Below are 21735 nucleotides of genomic sequence, written 5' to 3' on the forward strand. Positions count from 1 at the left end.
CATGGGGGTGGAAGCATCATGCTTTTGGGGTGTTTTTCTGCACATGGGACAGGACGACTGCACTGTATTAAGGAGAGGATGACCGGGGCCATGTATTGTGAGTTTTTGGGGAACAACCTCCTTCCCTCAGTTAGAGCATTGAAGATGTGTCGTGGCTGGGTCTTCCAACATGACAATGACTCGAAGCACACAGCCAGGAGAACCAAGGAGTGGCTCCGTAAGAAGCATATCAAGGTTCTGGAGTGACCTTCAGTCTCCAGACCTAAACCCTATAGAAAATCTTTGGAGGGAGCTCAAACTCCGTGTTTCTCAGCGACAGCCCAGAAACCTGGCTGATCTAGAGACGATCTGTGTGGAGGAATGGACCAAAATCTCTGCTGCAGTGTATAAAACCATGACTTAATGCTTATCTGCCCACTTTTTGTGTGTTTTAAGTAGCTGCAAAATCTTGTACACATAAAATAACTGCGGGCTTACAAACCAGAATTGCAAAAGTCAATACCATAAAAACTGGAATTAAAACACGTTCAGCACACAAAAAAAATAAAAAATAAAATAAAATAAAAACTTTTGTCCTGTTTATGGTACTTTTTTATGTTTTGAGTTTTTTATTGCTCCTTCTTTCGGCTGCTCCCTTCTTCAGGGGTCAAAACAGAGAACTAGGTCGCACGAAGACTTGGCAATTATTTTTACGCCGGGTGCCTTTCCTGACACAACCACAGACCACCAAGCTACCACAGCTCTCTGGGTGGAGCAGAGAGCTGCTATCTAGGACACCAGGGGGAGCAGATGGTGGGGGTTGAGGGCCTTGCTCAAGGGCCCAGAGTGGAGCAAATGAAGGCAGGTGTGGGAGCTTCACCTATCTCATCCACGTTTTGATGATGTCGGTCTCGGGAGTTGAACCGGCGATCACAGCCCCACCTTCTCTGCGCCACCTCTCCCCCTCTCCTTATAATATTTTTAAGAACAATTTATTGTCCTGTGGTATGGTACTTTTTTATTTTTTCAAGTGTACAAAGAAAAAAATAAAATTATGAACAAGCTATAAGTTGAGAAAGAAATACGCTGGAACTACTTCTTGGTTAGATTTGTTTTGTAGAAATACTTAAGAGGATATTATTTGTACATTTTCAGAGACACAGAAAGACACCTCAGTAACTTGGTGCTTTTACAAAAACCCAAAACTTGATCGGGCCTAGAAGCGTGTGATTGTGTGTGTTTGGAGCCACATCAGTTACCTTCAGGTAGGCCATAGTGAGCAGAGGCAGCAGGGTGAAGGGAACCAAGTACAGCAGAGCAGGCTGAGCAGCGCGATGGATCCGAGAGGCCACAGTGGCAGTCAGCAGACCTGAAGAGACACAATACGTTGAAAACACCGCAGATAAACTCAACAGCAACTTTTGGAAGGACAACAGCAAACTAATCCATTGCGTGATGAATGATAAAGACAACGAAACATGGAGGAACTTCCACCTCTAAATAGCACGTTTCATCCGTCCATCAACTGGTGACTTACCCACAAAGTATCCGATGAGAGTGCAGTGGAAATAGGATACACGCTGCATGCGTCCGGACATGTTGCCGGGTCCTGGGACTTCTCCGGTCGCCTGCTTCTTGTAGTTATCGTAGCGCAGGACGAAGCACAACAGCAGCCCCGGCATCACGATGTCACCTATTCCCAGCATGGAGAAGTGACTTCCTGTGGAACTGCACGAAGGGCAAAGAGCGGAGACCAAGTTTGAAATACAAGAATGGATTAACACGAGCATCACTGCGGCTTGCCATGTGTGTCATTAATTCATTAGTTTTCTGAAATCCAAGCAAAGGGCAGGATTAGATGTCAAACTTTAAGACCAATCACTAAAATATTAGAAGTACCGGTACATTAAGCTGATTCTACAGTATATAGACTATTACTGCAAAGTCTTTCATTTCTTCACATTTGTCCAGGTTTTCTGCAGGTCTTGCAGTTTTCACTTGGACTTTTCCTGCATTTTAATATTTTCAGGACAGTCTTTTTACCTCAGTTACAGAAAAACTAAATACAGATTAACTCATGGATGACGCTTCCCTCAGGTCTTTGCTCTTTTTCAAACATTGCCCATCCACTGTAGATACGTCTCTTAGTTTTAAGAGCTTGTCCTGGGACTTATCAAGTGTTCAGTTAAAATGGCTTTGGTTGTCTCTTAATTTGTGGAAAAAAGGTTTACTAGTGATTAAAAGCCATCTTTGGCTTAGTTTTGTTGATTCAAAAATTCCACGCTGATCATAAAAAATACATTTTAGTGACGGGCTTTAAAAAACAAAGTGCTTGAAAATAAAATTTTATTAATTTTGTTAAGGTTTCCTGTCACACTGGTTTACCCATTAAGGCTTTATCCACTTCACAGGCAAAAAAAAAAAAAAGACACAAATACATATTTTTTGCTCATAATTAACCCATATCAGATTTTTTTAATGACAGTCTGAACCTGACATATCTGTTTTGTTCAACTCTGACTCTGATCACTTTCATACGTGGTACTAAATCAGATCCAGATCCAAGGAGGATGTGCATGGAGGAAAACAAGGAAACCAGCAGTAGCGAAAGACTTTAGCACAGTGAATGTTCATCTCTTGAGGAGCCATAATCAAAAGGAGCCCAGCTGCCTTGTAAGGCAACAAACAAAGAGAGATGCTAAAATATACTGTGGAGACAGGTGCTTCCACACCTGGAGTGTTGTGCCCCAGCGTTAACATCCACATCGAGGTGGTTACCACAGCCACCCCAGACAGGCTGCTGATGTCCACACACAAATCTGATCACATGCAAATAACAGTGTGGCTCTGTCGTAATGATCTGATTTGAGAAACTGAATTTATTCTGGTCTATAAATAGACTCACAAGGTTCCTTATTGAACAAAATCAGCTTTAATTAAACCTTAGACCTTTTTATCAGTGGTTCCAAAACTTTTCAGCTTCTGACCCACAAAACAACAACGGCAGAGGCTTGTGACCCCGAACGTTACCTGTTGAATCCACAAGCTCTGCTAAGAACCCCATTAAACACGGGCATAAAGAAAACACAAATCACTTTTATCATGATCCTACTTTTTTAATTAATTCATATTTTTTTTTAATTAATTCATAACATTTATGCTTATTTTCTGTTGTAGGGTCCTGACCCCAGCTTTGGGAGCCTCTGCTCTCTACACATCTGGAAGCTTGTAGCGCTGCAGATGTATTCCTTTTATAGCATTTAGTAAAAACAAAGTGCGCTCCAGAACAGGTCAGTCCTGATCCGTGATGGATCCTGAAAGAACGCGCAAGGATCACAATAAGGGTTTCAAGTGGCTGACCAGAGCTGGTTTTAGAGTTGATTAATAACTGGTTCTATTAAAAAATACATAAATAAATAAAGTGGTTTGCCTTCCCACAATCAGAGCCAACTCTGAGCAACATCATTACATCACTCAAAACATCTATCGCTCAACTTTAATCAGGTTTTCTGAATTAATGTAGTTTTCATTTATATTTGTCTTGTTATTCTTGCAAACATTAATCTTAAAAACACGTCTCATTTCTAATCACCGTTTTAAACTAGAAAGGGTGTTTATAAAGACACTTTACAATCTTTACATCTGGGATTTCTGATCTCTGATCAGTTTTAATAAACGGTTCTGCAAACAGGAGTTTTTTTTTAAACGTAAGCAAGCAATAATAAAATCTGAACAATGTTTAAGGGCATTTTACCAAAAACACCTATTTAAAAAAAAAAATTCCCCACTTCCCATCCACCAAACAGCCTCTGCTCCAAACATGACTAATTGCAGTAATTCATTGCTTCTTACAAAGTGCGCTTATTTCATCTTTTACTCAAAGGGCGGACTGATACAGCACAACACTTGTCAACACAAAAACTGTGATTTCAAGCAGAGAAAAATGTCTTAATGAGTGTTAATTTCACCTGTCGCTTTATAATTTTGGACTGTTTCAAGTTTTATCTTAAACAAATGACAGTAGTCATAAGTTTGGAACTTGTGACGAATATAAAGTTTAGTCATTCCATGTTCTGCAGCTAAAAGTCCCTCTAATGAAACAGAGGCTTTGGGCACAGAGATACTAGCCGGGATTTGTATATCCTGTCATCTTCACCAGACAATGGGTGGAGAGGGACGAACATATTCAGACAGTAAAGCTGAGCTTACCCACGACCATAGGTTCCACTTTATAATCCTTTCAAAATAAACTATGATAGCAGAAAAACAGCTGGGATGGAGTTGCTGTTTTTACTGATGGGGTGTATGCAGGGTGTTATTTTTCACATAACTGGAAAAGTGCTGTTAGAAAACAACTTGGCGTGTCAATACCAAGTGTTGGTGTTAAAAACAAAAGAATTAATGTGATTGTGACGTCAGGTAATCTTTCAAATTTTATCTAAACTGAATAAAATACAATAAAAAAACACTGCAAATCCCTAATTTTCAAAGAGCAGCCAGCTGTCATAAAGTAACTGGTAATATAATGAAAAGCAGGAAATCTTCCCAGAAGACTTCCAGATTTCTCAGCCTTCAGATCAATAAAGTTTGTCCATGATGAGAGACAATGAGCTCATGTTATTCCACTATTAGGAGCTCACAGCTCATTGGTTGTTGGTTTTCATGAACATCAGGTTGTGATCATTTTAAATCACAGCAGAGTTCGGGCTAAAGCAGGACCAGTGTTTTGGTGCTGAAGCTCATGCTTCTGACACTTGAAACAGACAGAACCAGTTTAGCACTGGAACCCATTTGATAGGAAGGAAAAAAAAATAGCACACGTCACTACTTTACATAAATATGGCGGGGCTTTAATTTTTGTGAATCCTCTAAATTTGTCAGTTTTTTTTCCAGAAATATCATCTAAAACATCATAAGAGTTACACCTATGCTCCAAAAGCAGATAAAGGGAATTTGCTTAAAAGAACAAAACAAGTGTTTACATAAATGCCCAATAATGGTGGCACGGTGGCTCAGTTGGTAGGGCTGTTGCCTCTCAGCAAGAAGGTCACCGGATCAAATCCTTTCTGGACTTTCTGGGTGGAGTTTGCATGTTCTATCCGTACATGCGTGGGTTTTCTCCGGGTACTCCGGTTTCCTCCCACAGACCAAAAACATGCATGTTAGGCTGATTGGTAACTCTAAATTGTCCCTAGGAGTGAGTGAGAGAGTGAATGGTTGTTTGTCTCTGTATGTCCCTGTAATGGATTGGAGACCTGTCCAGGATGTCCCCTGCTGCTCACACAGTGACTGCTGGATATGGGCACCAGTGACTCCGTGACCCGAAAAGGAAGAAGCAGGTAAAGATAATGGATGGACAGATGATCAATACTGGATCATTTTTTGTCACAATAAAATGAAAGTTAAGAATACATTTCTGATATAATTTACTTCCAATGGCTTCTCTTCATCTACTTTAATGAAGTACTTAAAAATCTGATGATGTTTTTTTGGTAAATATTAGGGGTGTAACGGTACGCTAAAATCACATTTTGGTTCGGTTCAATTTCAAGGAGGGCTCGGTTCGGTTCATTTTCGGTACAAAAAAAAAGACAAAATGAAGACTTACAAAACGTTTATTTTGAAAATATACCAAGTAAACAACACGGTTGTATAAAAATAAATAAAAGCGACCCAGTTGGATGATATTTTAAATAAACGGCACACTTTACAATAAATAAACTATACTAAGAATAATGAAAATCTTAATAAATACAATAACAGTCAGAACCAGAACAATAAGCAGCAACAGACCGTTTACAATCTAACTAATCAAGTTTTAAGTTTTTGGCCAAAAAGACCAACTTGTCCACATTTTCTGCCAAAAGTTGCAGTGAATATCTTTAGCAGTGGAGAAATCCTCTCACTAACAACAGGTGGCAGGAATAAAGAGGTAGAGCTTTGCTAAGTTTGCAGTGTGGTTGTATTTGGCCTCATCATTACTCATGACCTCTTGGACCTGCTGCCACAGGTGGAACAGGTCCCCGGAAAAGTTCAGAGTCCAGTCATCACAGACTTCTTAGATGGAGGTGATCTCTGGTGGACTTCCCTGAACAGGAAAACTCAGCTGCTTTATCTGTCCCAGACTGGAAATAAAACACAAATAGGTAAAAAAAATGAGTTAATAAGATTATAATTTTAAATAAAAAAAAGTTAATTAGATAATAATAATAATAATAAAAGAACAATACCTCTACTTGAACGGTTGTTATGAGGTGGTTGAAGCTCTCGGTTATCATCATCATCAGGACTTTAATCTGGTCCACGGCTTGCTGACAATTTCAGTTTTAACTTTTTCATAAAGTGCTGCTACAACTTTTTGGCTGAAGTGTTGATGTGATGGGATGTCGTAGCGGGGCTCAAGAACTTTAAAGCCGGCGCATCAACAACAGAAACGTAGATCCAGAGCTTTAAAAACTCTTACAGCTTGTGTTATTGCTCTGGACCGATCTGAATTACCTGATAAAGGTTGTTTAAATGCTGCTGTTATCGGTCTTTGCACCAAGCTGCTAGAAGAGACGTTCACGTTTGGATGATGTCGTTTCAAGCGCGTTAACAAGTTAGACGTGTTGCTGCTGCAGATCCACTCTCCGTGAAACAACGTCGACACACAGCTTTGGATTTGTTCACTTGTCTTTTAACAAGAAAGTCATAATGTTCCCAAACAGGAGACCGCACCAAGATGCTAGGCTGCTAATGCTGCAAGATAATAGCGCCGTGCTGAAACACGCTTAGGAACTTTAGTTCCGCGGTGCATAATCTCTCGTTAATAAAATTTAATCAGTGGAAAAAATAATCGAAACGGTACGCACGTGGACCGAACCGAACGTGCCATACCCACGTGTACCGTTACACCCCTAGTAAATATAAAAATCTTTAAACCCTGCTGTAAAAAAAGTATTACCTTGGAAAAACCAGTTTGCCAGGTAGGGATAGTCGGGGGACATCACGGCCCATTCCTGGTCCCAAGTGGAGCTTCCTGGACAGAACGTCGATGGGATTTTCAGCAGGTTGGGTGGCAACTTTCACCATCACATTACTATTGAAGATGTATGCCGAGAAAAACACCTGAAATAAGAACAGGAGGGAAGAGATCATGTCAGAGGTGTTGGTGCCCACCTCTCAGAAAAAATATTTGAACATCTGTCACTTAAGTTATGCAACTGCATCAAAATTTTCATTATGCTTTACAGAGAATGATGTTTTCCTGAGTTGCTTCCTTTTAGCATTTGTTGCAATTACCCAAATAAACAACTAACCATGGGAAATTCTTTCAAACTGCTGCAAATCCATTAAAAAAATTTACATATTTTTGAGCAGTAAATACTTACTGCATTTAGATTTATTAAGAATAAATCAAGTTTTCATAAACAGAACACTAATATTTAAGTAAAACCAATGAAACAGACATTTTATGCAGTTAATACAGATTTGAAGATCCAGGTTAAGTTTAGCATCGAGGTGCAACTTACCCAGAAAACATCGTAAATGAGCAGTCCTGACAGCAGCAGGCAAGAGACCTTCAGACTGGGAAGTCGGACAAATGCTATCATGGCGACACACAAGCCCATGGCTAAAGCTGCAGGGAGGAAAAGCACAATATTTCACATTTAAACAGAAACTAGCGTGAATAAAACTTGAATAGGCCATTGGGATCATGTTATAATTTCTAAAGTATGTACAGTATTTTAACTATTCTGCACATGTGCTTTAAATTTTCATCAGCGCAATGTTGGTGTTTTGTCACAGGGCGACATGCTTCATATAACTAAAGAAGACAGGCAGCAATAAATATTAAACGTAATGTGAAATGCTCAAGTTTCCATTTAATGGCACTCTATTAAAGAAGATATAAAATTTTATAAAAACCACTCATTTTAAATGCCAATAATGTTTTATAAAGCAGCTGACTGATCAAATTCCTTCCTCTGCTAAATAAAGTGCACTGCTGTAAAAACTCGAACTATAATTTTTATCCCATGAGTCATTCCAAGTTTACAAATCCTCAGGAGGATGATAAAAAATGAATTTTGTCTTGTAGCATAATTACAAGCTAGCTTAGAAGCTTTCAGAATGTCACACCAGGCGCTTTAGTGTATTTTCCAAAAGGTTAGTTTGAATATTAAAAATATAGTCTGTGCTGAGACTCATGCTGCTCTTCCCTGATCACTTCAGGATCATCTTTTGATGTATAATGTCATTAAATGTGCATCAAACACATCTCTGCAGTTCTGAAGAATCTGTATCAAGTCAAGATTAGCATATGACACAACCTGCTGCTAAACTGCACTCAAAGAAACCTTGAACCAAGTTTGTAATATGCAATGAATCCGTATTAAAAATTTTGACAACGATAGCACTGACTGAGAAACGCACCGTCCATGAGAAGCCAGTGTCCGGTCAGCACCCAGATGAGAACCAACATAACGGACAGGGAGAACGACAGGAGTTCAGCCAGAGTGAAACGTCCACAGCAGCCAAATGAAATCCTGTGTTAAAGAAAGTACACATGTGAGAGATGCACTGTGATCAACCAAAGCTTTTACAGTTTATCACCACGCAGCTAGATATTGCTAACTGATAGCTCAACAATCCTGTTGACAAAAAAAAAAAGTCCTGTTTATTATTCAAATGGCTGCTTAATGGCTGTGGTGGAAGTGGTCTCCAGTTACAAGTACTTGGGTGTGCACCTGAATGACAACCTCAGCTGGGACAACACCACCAGTCTGATCCAGAAAGCTCATCAGAGACTCTACTTCCTCAGGCGGCTGAGACGAGCTGGTCTGGGAAGCTCAGTCCTCACCTCCTTCTACAGGTGTGCAGGGGAGAGCATCCTGTGCTCCAGCATCACCTCCAGATGCAGGAAGAGAGCCACCTGCATCATGAAGGACCCCACTCACCCAGCATACACACTTTTTGCCCCACTCCCCTCAGGCAGGAGGTTGCGGAGCATTAAATGTAGAACCACTAGACTGAGGAACAGCTTCTACCCTGAAGCTGTTACTCATAAATCCCTAATCAGGATTATAACTGAAAAAAAAAAAATATATATATCACTGTAATTCCACTTTAATTGGTGATATGTGACTTATCTGTGCTGCTGATTATCCAGGCTGCTGATCTCATGCTGCTATTTTCATTTAAACCTATCTGTTCACCATAGCCTCATGTTTGGGCTGATGTTGTTACGACATATTGTTTTACATGATTAGTGTTTAGAGTATAGCTTAGATCTTTTAGCATTTGTTTAGTGTATATCTTGGATCCTTACAGACTATTTCTTTTTATACTTATATTTCTATTTTTGGGTGTAACTGGTACCCTGAGTACATAATTTTGTTCCACCTCATGCACCACATGTGATGATAATGACAATAAAGTTGACTTGAACTTCATATAACAGGTTTGTCAAAAGGACAAAGCAAACTAGTAAAAGTGTTATTCTAAATAATGCAGTGTGTGTAGCTGACAGAATTGTAAAGGATTTTTTGGTAGATGGTAAAGTTATTTTTGAATGTGTAAAGCAAGATGCAGCTAGAGCTCGACTGATTTCAGTTGGCTGATTTTGGCCTCTTTTAAAAATTGGCAGCCATCCAAACCTGTACATACTTGATCAGTTACCAAAGAGGAAGATGAAGAAGCAGCTGCTTCAACTAATTTACTGTAGCTAAAAATGTGTTATTTTTGGCAAGAAAGCTCTTCTATATCCAGCTATTTCTCCTTTTTCTTTACTTGCTCTTAACTTTTTGGGCTGTGGGGGGGCTGGTTTCCATCTCCAGCAGTCACTGTGTGAGATGTGGGGGACACCCTGGACAGGTCTCCAGTCCATCACAGGGTCACATAGAGACAAACAAGCATTCACTCTCTCACTCACATTTAGGGACAATTTAGAGTTACCAATTAGCCTAGCATGCATGATTTTGGTCTGTAGGAGGAAACAAGTGTGCCCAGAGAAAACCCACGTGTGCCCATGGAGAACATGCAAACTTCCACCCAGAAAGGCACCAGGCCAGGAGGTGATCCTGTGACTTTCTCGCTGAGAGGCAACACCTCTAGCCACTGCTCCACCGAGCTATAAAATATGAATGGTATTGACATTCATTCAGCTGTTCCCTTCTGCAAAGGTTGCCTCAAGCAAACTTGCACAAAAGATTTGGCCATTGTTTCATACCGGATGGTCTTCCTGACACAATCTGGGCTCGAACCTGCTGCCTCAGGATTGTGACCACTGAGCTACTGCAGCCACTTAAAAGCTAAACCTTTTAGATAAACAAATACAACTTAACGCTGAATAAGAATTAGAGAGAAATCTTTTGACATTCAATTAAATTCAAAAATACTTTATTAATCCCAAAAGGAAATTATTTGTTGTTGTAACTCGTTATCCTCATTTCATTAAGAAATGTTATAGATATTGATGTTGCATGCATTCTAATCAAGTAGCAAAGTAGATTTCTAATGTATATTTACTAATATTACTCCGTACCCTCATTCACTTTTATATTTTAGTTATAGAACATTTTACCAAAATGAAAATGCTTCATCAAAGCTGGAACGAGCTTGATATGCTGATACACGACTCGCTGAGCTTTACAAATGTTTATAAGAGGTACCAAATAGCAAGGAGCCATTTTAAAGACACAAAAAGCCACAGGAATTCCTTACTTGTTCTGCGGGGAGCATGGTCTGGTCAGGTACTGGCACATCGGCAACAACAGGAATGCAAATGCAATTGTAGCAAGAACTGAGGAGAGGAACAGAAGCACAGCAGTGAGACCTTCAGCCTAATACACCTTGACTGCTTGTTGCAGGCATTTCTGTCTGTTTAATGGGGTACATAATGGTCTTCAGTTTCAAGGAATTCCCTACTGTGTAGCTACTGAGTAGAAATATAAAAGCTCTATAATAATTCTGCATGCGGCGTGTTTTTGTAATATGCTCAGGAGCAGTAGTTACCTGCAGTGCAGATAGTGAAAACCACCTGTACCGAGTCAAAAAAGAAGAACATGACTAGCAGAGAAACTGAAGCTCCTATCGGCAGAAACAGGGCCTGCGTCGAGTCTATAGTTTGAATACCTGAAAACAAAAACAAAAAATCGGTATATTAAAATATTAGAAAGCGTAAAACACAAAATAAAGACTAATTTAAAATACACAAACACCAGCGGAGCAGGCGAACCACTGGTATTAAACCAAAGAAATGCTGCCTCCATCTTCCAAACGTTTCATGCTCTGCTAATTATTTCTCACTTACTGTTGTTTGTGTTGTTGTTATTAAAAGACCCTGTTGTCAAAGGGTTACCATCTTTATCCTTCTCCTGGTTCTCACAATCCATGTTTAATGACCTGCAACAGAGAGAGAGGAAAAAAGACAAGTGAGAATGTGATTCAGACACCAACAGATGAGACTGTGTATATCATAAAGTCAGCTTTTTTAACTCAGTGTTGCCATTCATTCAGGCTGCAAAAACTATCATATAAATGCAAAAATTATACAGTGGTAAAGCTGGAAGAGAAAAATTATTTTACTCAATTTTATACACATTTTTTTTAATTTTATTTCAGCCAACCAAAATCACAGTAACAGCTGAAACATAATGTAACAATAAAAAGAAAAACAGGTACTGACACGTGTTTGCATGTTAAATGGGAAAAAAAATGATAATGACTAAAGCCTAACGTGAATGATAAAATTATAATTAGCATATGCTTATATTACAATGTAAATGTGTGCTGTAAAAAATGTGTTCTTCAGAGTAGAAATACTCCATCTTGAGTTTTTCATTGTCTAGGGGTGCAATCTGCACACAGTATAAAATACACATAAATGAATTTGAGACTAATTAAATGCTAAAATCAAAGTCTATGATTCAACTTAATATCTAGAAATGCAGCTTTGAAATTATTGTTTGATGGGAAAACTAAAAGAAGCATGTCAAGATGGTGCCATGACTTTTAACAGTGCATATGTAAAGCTTAAAGACAGGAGTTTGTAAAAAATAAATAAATAAAAAATGTCCACAAACTGTTTCATTTACTTGACTATGAATACATTGTAATATTGTAAATAATACAAGTTTAATTTCCATTACAAAAACAGAGCTCTGTAACACTTAAAGCCCAGGAAACAACTTTTTCCAAAATGTTACAGAAAAAAAAACTGCTGCCAGAGCCTGATTATAATTTAATTAAATATTCACTAGGTTAAACATTTTGCTTTATGAACAAGGCAGATATAATTTGATCTAACGTATTTTTCGCTGTACAAGTTACACCATTTTGTATAAATTTGCAAGTCCTGCGACTTATACACCGAAGCGACTAATATACGTTTCCCCCCAAAATTTATAACCCAATTTTTGGCTGAGAACTGACGATTTTATTCATTTTGATATGGAAAATATTGAAGACTACCATTTTCAGCCACTAGGGGGCCCTCGACTAATATGGCAAGACAAGTGTCTCATTAATAGGTAAAAGTGGCTATTAATGAGACACTTGGCTTGCCGTAAAGACATCTTCGTCTCGCTCCGGAACTCCTGGAGCAAACGTCAAATCAGCTGCATTTCGCCGCGCTGCCCAGGTGAAATGCAGCTGATTTGACCATTAAAGTGCATTTATTAAGGAAAAATTTAACTGAGACACACCTTGACTATAATGTCGAGCAAACATATCATTGTTTTTAGGCGGTTATCTTGTTAAATTTTGACGAAATGCACAGTGAGTCCTCCCTCTGCGTGCTCCTATTTCCGCAAATCAATTTTTGAGATGCAGCTGATTTGACCAATATAGTGCATTTATTAAGGAAAAGTTAAACTGAGACACACTTTTGCTTTAATGTCGAGCAAACAAATAATTGTTTTTAGTGTTAATCTTGTTAAATTCTTGTTAAAGTCCTCCCATGCACATTCCCACGGCTACCACTTGGCAGCCAATCGATTTTTGGCACAACACCGGCCCACGTTTCCAGGTGGTCAGCGGTGACACATAACAAACGCGACGCTTCAGCGGTGATGCATAATAGGTGTGACGTATACAGTGAAGCGACTTGCTTATGTTTTTTCCACTTTATTAGACATTTTCGGACCGATGTGACTTATGCGGCGGTGCGACGTGTACGGCGACAAGTACGTTATACGTTATTGACCGCTTTATTCTGGGCAGGTAAATTTTATTTACTGACTCACCTGAAACTGCCATAAACAATAAGAAGGATGGAGATCAGGAAGGTGGACACCTGGCTGGAGTCAACAAGGGAGTAAGCCCTATAAGCACAAAAGAGAGACATAAAAAACAGTTTATATTTATGAACACAAACAACTGTGTGATAAAAACTTAAAAATGAGGATAACCTTTAGCTTAAAGAGGATTTATAATATGAAAACTGCTTTTCTCATAGTCAAGTCATACAAAAAGCACAAACCACACAACCATATCTCATATTTAGTGAGTCACTTAGATTACAAGGGTAAAGTATGTTACAGTTCAAGGTCTGAGTAGAAGAAATCCAGCCTTCTTCCATCATAAACATTAAATAACGCTGCATTCCCTGTAACTTTGTGGGTCTAACAAGTAACAAATATGCAATGATAAAACAAAAAATAATATAACGAATAGCACAGGCAGCAAATTGGAAAATGAAGCAAAGAAAATGAAATGTTTGGTGGACTAAAAGGACAAAGCAAAAATCTCATGCCTTGATTATAAGCAGAGTATAGACACACATGCTTCCATGTCTCTACAGAGATTCAAAATGACTAGAGTAACAATTTCTCCTGTCAAGAAAAGCTCGGAGGATTCATTTTGGATTGAGAAACCGTGACAGAGGGTTCATCACCCAACTCATTTTTCACCTGTCAGTTCTATCAGCCTTCACTGAAGACAGCCTGACTATCTCATTCAACAGATAGCGTGCTCACGCAATATGCTGGCACCGAGTCCAAGTTGCACAATTTAACCATTTGAGACGAGCTGATTTAGACCTTTAGAGTAAGTCTAAATGTTTGCTGTTTTAAATGAAAAAGCCTTGCATGGTTAAAGCAACAACACTTCTGTTAGTTCTGCAAATGGTAAGGCTTCATCCATCCATCTATCCACAGCTTCAGATTTGGAAATGCTGACCCAGCTGCTTCACATTCAGCGGCAAACGGCACCAGTAAGAGCTAGAAATCATGGCACTATGACACATTTAGGCAAATTTATAAAAAAAACAAAAAAAGCAAAACGGTTAAAAAAGCTCATTTGTTTCCAGGAATAAGGATTATGCAGCGCAGCCTGTGTAAACGAACGAAGCAAGTATATTGATTAAAAACAAAAGCCTGTGTGTTGTGCATCTAAAGGGAACTGGGTCAGCAGAGTTTAGTTTAACTACTGACATATCACAACAACCTAAAAAAAAAACCCCATAGAAATCACGTTTGCTAACAAAAACAACAAATGTGAGTATTTTGAATACATGTCCTTGCAAAACTCAAATGATGCTGAATAAATAAAATCATTGCTGTGCTGCACAAAGCTCAACATCATCTGGTCCCTGGAAATCAATACACCAAACAATAAACACAGCCACAAAGAAATGAGTGAAAAACAGTTCAGTACGAAGATTAGAACTGCAAATTCTGGTGCATTTTTGAAAGGAATAGAGAGAAAAGTTATTGATCATAAATACCAAAGAAACTGTTAAAACCTACACGGCTACTGAAAAGCTCACGACAATGACACAATGTTGATTTACTTGATTAGTTAAATTAGGAATATATTTTTAGTTGAGATAGTGATTAACTGGTGGTTAAAAACTGTCCATCTTTGCACTTTTGTCCCTTTGGCTACTTACATGGAATTATAGATGTACATCACAATAATTTAAAATATTAAATATCATTAATTAAAGGGAGAAACAAAATATTTTTTGCTGTCTGAGACAAGAATTTACTAAAAAACGTAAAAAAAAATGTCTCTGAGTATGAAATGCTTTATTTAGGTATATATATTTTTCACTTCTATATTTTCTACTTTTCAAGATGGCTGCGCTCAACCGAGTCGTAGCTTCACAGGCTCCTGGTGAACTCTACCTCTTTTTGTTCCTGTTGTTTCTGTTTTAACCTTTTTTTTTTTGCACCTTCATTGCACATCCACAGTACGGGTATGAACGCGACACACCTGGAGTTTTCTGTGTCTCTACCTTGCCATCGAGGTTCAGTCCTTCAGGCCTGTCATGGCGGCTGTCTCCACGAGCCTCCATCTGCCTGCACGGACCGAACTCTACGGACCTGTTCAGTTCCGCGGGGAAACCTGGATGTTCTCCATCTGCTGGACCCGGTTCTGGAGGGCTGTCTGGAAGGGCAGGTGCTGCAGTCATTGTTACCATCGAGCTGCTAACTAGACCTGCTAACCTGCTAATGCTGCTAACAAGATCCTCCGTCTGCCTGATCGGACCGAACTCTGCAGACCCCGCTTGGTTCTGTGGGGGAACCTTGGATGTTCTCTGTCTGCTGGACACGGTTCTGAAGGGCAGTCTGGGAGGCAGCTTCTGCGGCCCTTATTATCATCATGCTGCTGAAGGGATCTGCTAACAACACCACGCCGCTAACAGTACCATGGTGCTAATGGGACCATGTTGCCAAGAGAAACCTCACTGTCATCAGAACCACTCTGTCAATAGGACCATGCTGCTGTAGATTTATTTCTTTTTCACTTTTGGCACCTTATTTCTGTATTTTTGTTGCATACTTTGAATAAATCCTAGTTTATGCTAGTTTAGTTTATGTTAGTGCTCGCATTAAGCATGTAAATTAAATCCTAACAGCACCTATGAGAATCGTGCTGCTGTTGTTCGGTGTATTGGTTTGCATTATTAGTGACTGGCATATTGTATATCTTAGATTTTTTAGCGTACCGTTTGGCGTTCATTTAGCGTATATCTTAGTTTATCTCAGATCCTTATTTACCGTTTCTTTTCACACTTTATATTTTTGCTATTATTTGAGAAAACTAGGACCCTGTATACACAATTTCGTTCCACTACATGTATCACATGTGATGCGAACGACAATAAAGAATCTTTGACTATGATATATTAATATGCAGGGGAATATATATATAAAAAAATGTAAGTGTAGTGCTGAACAAATTGATTTGAGAAACTTCAAAAATGCAATTATTGTCTTTAATGCTTTGTTTAATACTTATTTATGTAATTCCTACTTATATATCACTTTCAAATGTTTGTGCTAGATTAAATAAATGAAGCATTGAACTGGTCCATGTTGCAAAAAAACAAAAATGTTGAAAAATTTGATGCATATACAAAAAAAAAATTATTTGAAATATACAACTATAGAACATAATTTCTTTTTTAAACTGAGCTAAATGTTCCGTTTTTTTAATGAAATGCATTTATTCTTCCAAGTTTTCTTTTCCAGTAAATATAACAGAAGTGCTAAAAAAAAGTAAAAAGTGTTACAATAAACAAAAAAACAGGCCTTTTCTGCTTCAACCTGTACAGTGGTGTAGTTTGTATTAGGGATGTTAAAGTAAAAAATACAATATTTTTATTCATTACAAATACACTTACTTTTACTTCTATTAGTATGTGCAAAAATATGTAAATAATCTGACCATTTGAAAATGGCAGCAACACAATGAGATAAATTATACTAAAATTACATATGACCCAATAGACAATAACTTTACAAATGTAACATCTGACAAAACAAGTCAATTCAATAAAAATGAACTTGAGGAGCAGCACGGTGGCGCAACTGGTAGAGCTGCTGCCTCTCAGCGAGCAGGTCCTTGGTTCAAACCCCGGTCCAGGGGCCTTTCTGGGTGGAGTTTGCATGTTCTCTCCGTGCATGCGTGGGTTTTCTCCGGGTGCTCCGGTTTCCTCCCACAGACCAAAAACATGCATGTTAGGTTGATAGGTAACTCTAAATTGTCCCTAGGTGTGAGTGAGAGAATGAATGGTTGTTTGTCTCTATGTGGTCCTGTGATGGACTGGAGACATGTCCAGGGTGTACCCCGCCCCTCGCACAGTGATTGCTGGACATGGGCACCGGCGACCCCGGTGACCCAAAATGGAACAAGCAGGTAAAGATAATGGATGGATGGATGAACTTGAGGAACTTCACATTTTAAACTGCTGCTCTACTTGTTAAGAAGCAGGCAAAGTTAATACTTTTAACTTAGCCGTAGTTTGTTCCATAAATATCACTATATAGATGATATTTTTATACAAAAATCATTTTATTTGGAGCAACACCATAGGCAAGTTTGACCTTTACAAAAAAAAATGCAAAGCAATTTTTAGGGCAATAAGTAAGCTGGCATATGGGCATGCCAGCATTTATTTGAGAAGCGCACACTCGACTAATCTATCAATCTCAGCAGCAACAGTTATGGAGTGCTGGTTGTAATTAAAATATAAAAAAAACAAAAACACCATAACTGCACTTGTGCAGAACCATCGCACACATTCTTAAGAGTTAAACAGAAAATCTGCTTCCAATAACTCTGCTTGCCAATTCCACAGCCCATTGCTTAAGATTTCATACAATAGATGATAAATTAGATTTCTGTCACGCAAGCTGAAATGCTCAAGTAAAATGTATCTCCTTCTTGTGAAAATAGTCAGAACAAAATAAAATAGTTCACTGTGGGAACAGGACACAATGCGTCATGTAGTTTTGAACTGGTCTTGTGTGTCCACCACAAGCGCCTCATGACTGAAAACCATATTCAGCAGGAATTATCTCTGCAAATACGGCTAATTATAATAGCTTCTTGTATACCGACCCCTGACTGGGTCATAAAAACATCTCTAACCACATAGCTGTCCAAAATATGACACTGTGCTCACTCAGTCAGCTACTATCTAGATTGTAACTTTAAAACGATCCATGTCTTGGAAGGAATTTGACTTGAAGCATTCATATAATGATTAGAAAAGTGACCTTGTTCTTCTGCAGACTGACGATAATTATGCCACCGTTTCACTGTCAACACAGCAGGCAGCTAGACAGCTAGTTTAATCTTCCACAGGCCTCATTCATATTCTGGTATCGAACGGCTTCGTCGGGATTCTGTGCACAGAAGCCAGCAGAACATGAGTGAGATAGATGAATGGAACATTTAAAAACAAAAAACAATCACGGACTGTTGAGAACTGGCCGACAGCCCAAAGTGCCATAAGACGCCCTTGTTTACTGACAGACTAGGTTTTCAATAACAATTCCAATACCGCCCTCCATCAAACCGTCTGCATGCATGACTTCACCACTGAGGTCCTGGTTAACAAACCACAGATACGATTTTAACAACCATCAACGTATGGCTGTTTAAAACTGAGCTTCAAAAAATGCCAACACTTGATTGACAGATTGACCTTTAACTCGTCACTCAGTCAATCTGATGTTTCTGGTCGATGACTGATCAATTGGTGAATTTCCGGTTCAGGATTAACCATCTACTCTTTCTCATCCAATCAATTTTAGGCTAAATTGCATTCCATCTGTTATTCAACAGAAATATGGTGCTATTTTGTCTCGTTCCTCTCTGAAATGTTACTCAAATAAAACAAATTGTAAAATTCTAAAGAGCAGTTTGATTTCAACATTAAAGCAATACATTTGACTGTCGCAGCAGTCACTTTAAATTCAGACAAAAAAGGATAAAGATTGAAACTTTGTGTTTATGTTCGGAGGACATGAGTAGACAACTAAGGGTTTGCACCCCTAAATTAAATTTTGCTGGGCTTTAAAGTTCTAAATCAAAATCTCGGTATTGCATCAATCAAGATACGGATAGGATTTCAAACCTAACATTGTGGAAGACATGGAAGATCCTGAATTGATTTTTAAATGCCAAAAATCAATTCTGTTAATGTTAATCTGTGCTGCCATTTATAGAGTTAGCTGTGCTATTTGTCCATTGCCAAGGAGTTGCCGTAGTTGTAACCTTCATAGTTGCTGTAGTTAAAACATTTCACATCTTTTACTCACCTAACCCTAATTAGTCATCTGCAATACTTGTTAGCTTTTTCTAGGACATTTTCAATATCAAATTAGCATCTTAGCTTATAGTTTGTCAGCAGCCATAGTTATTTCAATTTGAAAATCTATATCTCTGTCTCTGCATTTCAGTTTGTGTTTTAGATAAACATCTTAAGCTTACCATTTCAAAGTCAAAATTTCTTTATTTGTCATACACATGTGGTACATGTGGTGGAACAAAATTGTGTACACAGGGTGCCAGTTACATCCAACAAAAGTATAAATTGAAAGAAAAACAGTAATAAGATCTAAGAAATGAACCAAGAAAAACATTAAACTAAAAATGCACAAAGCACTATGTGATGGAGCAACAAAAGGATTGCATAAAGTAAAAAATTACAATCAGCTGCAACAAGCTTCGACTTTTAAGACTAATAAAAGGAGAGAATGAATCAAAATACTAAAGACAATAAAAAATGTGTTAAGAGATAAAGTTAATGTACAAAAAAAAATTGGTTTAATGTATCAAAAACAAATATTTTAGAGGTTTTCTGAAGGACAAATAAAAAAACGGAGCAATTTAGACTTTTCAAGGTAACCAAATGTTTACAGTTTTTTTTTTTGAAAAACAAAACTTCAACGTCAATGACCCTAAATTGTAAAAGGAAAAGCTTTATTGTAATTCAAAACATTATTGGACTTATTTTGTTAATACATTTTTAAGTGTTTTTTTGTTGTTGCAAGAATAAACTTTACCATTTGTGTTCATATTCAAATTAATCCAATAAACAGGTTAACCATGTAAGTAGTGATATATTAATTAATCTGAAAGTAAAAGATATTTTACAAACTGTAAAACAGCTGATTTTGACTTAATAAAAACAGCATGCTGCCTATGTTTACTGTCTGCAACAAACTTTGTCATGTCTATGCCCATGTTTCAGTTTATTATGGGGTCTATATATGTGAAGCTGAGGTTAGTCTTCAAATACTGATTGATTCCCAACAAACAGTCCAGGCAGCAGCTTCTGGCTAAATGTATTGATCCGGGGTTGCAGTTTCTACTTTTGTCTTCTGCGTATTGCAACTACATGCAACCAGAATTATATTAAAACTACAGTTCTTGCATCATTTGCAAACAGGCACAAGTGTAAGGGAAAATAAACGACGTTTGGAAACATTCAGCAGTCATATGGCTTTAAAATACCACCGTTAGTTATTAGTAATCATTATAATCTGACAGTGATCAGATGTTTATAATTCCACAATCAGCAGAACAGCATTGCTGACTGTGTCTAAATGACATCCACAGTGGTAAGATTGGTAATGTCCTTCTACATGTAGATTCATGTCGTGTGATATTTAAAAAACTTGACATACAGCCAGGAGACACTCACTACAAGTCCCAATCAGCAGAAGTGTAATAATGTGTATGAAACATACTGATTTCTAAATAATGCGCAGCTGTAATAATCAGTATTGTTTCTTGTCCTATTTTAGGTAGCAATCATCATACCAGTAACAAGACAAACAGCATCAGGTTTTGGTGCTCATTGCTCAAGCACAATTTTTAAATGTGCACTAACAACAAAACAGTTTGGTTCTGCTTGTGAGAAATGTTATTTCTGTGCTCCTTCCTATTTAGCTTCCTAAGCAGCCACAGACTGCTTTATCCGCCATGACAGTTGAGTGTAGGTCAAATGGAGATGACCGGAGCTCAACTGACATACACACAGCATACAGTGTGGCGACATCCGGTATCAGTTGAAATGTTTAAGATATTATCATAAAATTTAAGTCCCGCATAAAAATATTGACACTGATAAATTGATGCCATTGATTATGATGGCTTTATGCAGCAGCTCTATTGGTAAAGGGGGCAGTTGCCTATCAAAATAACAGTCTCATTAAACTTCACATTTTAAAGACTTCCATCGATCCATCCATCCATCCATCATCTTCGCCAGTGTCTTTCTTTTCGGATAATGGGGTCACTAGTGCCCATATCCAGCAGTCAATGTGTGAGAAGCAGGGTACACCCTGAACAGGTTGCAAGTCCATCACAGGAACACAGACACAAGACAAACAACCATTCACTCTCTCACTCAAATCTAGGTACAATTTAGAGTTACCAATAAGCCTAACATGCATGTTTTTGGTCTGTGGGAGGAAACCAGAGCACCCAGAGAAAACCCGCGCATGCATGGAAAGAACATGCAAACTCCACTCAGAAAGACCCCCAGCCAGGATTCGATCCAGCGACCTTCTCGCTGAGAGGTGGCAGCTATACAAACCGCACCACCGTTTTAAAGACGCATTGATTATTTAAAAATATCACTACTATGCACAATATTGGATTTTTGACTGATATCCGATATGCCGATATGCTAAAACTTAATTGGCCGAAAACCGATATTTTTTGCTATAGACCTTACAGAGACAAAACAGCTTTCTCTGTTGTGGAATTAAAATACTACATCATTCTGCATGGTCTTTGTCAATTTGGCCTGCTACCAAATGCAGATGCCAAAAAGGGGCTGAAAATGATGTAACACTTCAACTTGGATCCTGTTTAATGTCAAATTTATTTGTGACAATTACTCTCTAACACAATGACAACACTCCAACAGTGCGAATTTGTAAATTTTCACACATGTAAACTCAATGACGCGCGTGACGTCATAACGTTGTGCTGGAGCTGCAGGCATCCTTGTCAATGGGTTGTAAT

General features: G+C 38.3%; 1 protein-coding gene across 1 annotated transcript in view; it reads right to left on the minus strand.

Moving 5' to 3' along the window:
• Nucleotides 1-1151: 1151 nt before the first annotated feature.
• Nucleotides 1152-21735, minus strand: part of sppl3 (signal peptide peptidase 3) — a 33086-nt gene continuing 12502 nt past the window's right edge. The window contains exons 2-10 of the mRNA XM_037692033.1: nt 13206-13283; nt 11273-11364; nt 10975-11094; nt 10684-10762; nt 8395-8507; nt 7491-7597; nt 6923-7086; nt 1517-1707; nt 1152-1348 (exon numbers count right to left, since the gene is read on the minus strand). Coding sequence (XP_037547961.1) covers nt 1152-1348; nt 1517-1707; nt 6923-7086; nt 7491-7597; nt 8395-8507; nt 10684-10762; nt 10975-11094; nt 11273-11364; nt 13206-13283 — 1141 coding nt within the window. The remainder of the gene's footprint in view (nt 1349-1516; nt 1708-6922; nt 7087-7490; nt 7598-8394; nt 8508-10683; nt 10763-10974; nt 11095-11272; nt 11365-13205; nt 13284-21735) is intronic.

This window comes from Nematolebias whitei, chromosome 18, assembly GCF_014905685.2.
Source record: "Nematolebias whitei isolate Nwh7 chromosome 18, NemWhi1, whole genome shotgun sequence".
Taxonomy (NCBI): domain Eukaryota; kingdom Metazoa; phylum Chordata; class Actinopteri; order Cyprinodontiformes; family Rivulidae; genus Nematolebias; species Nematolebias whitei.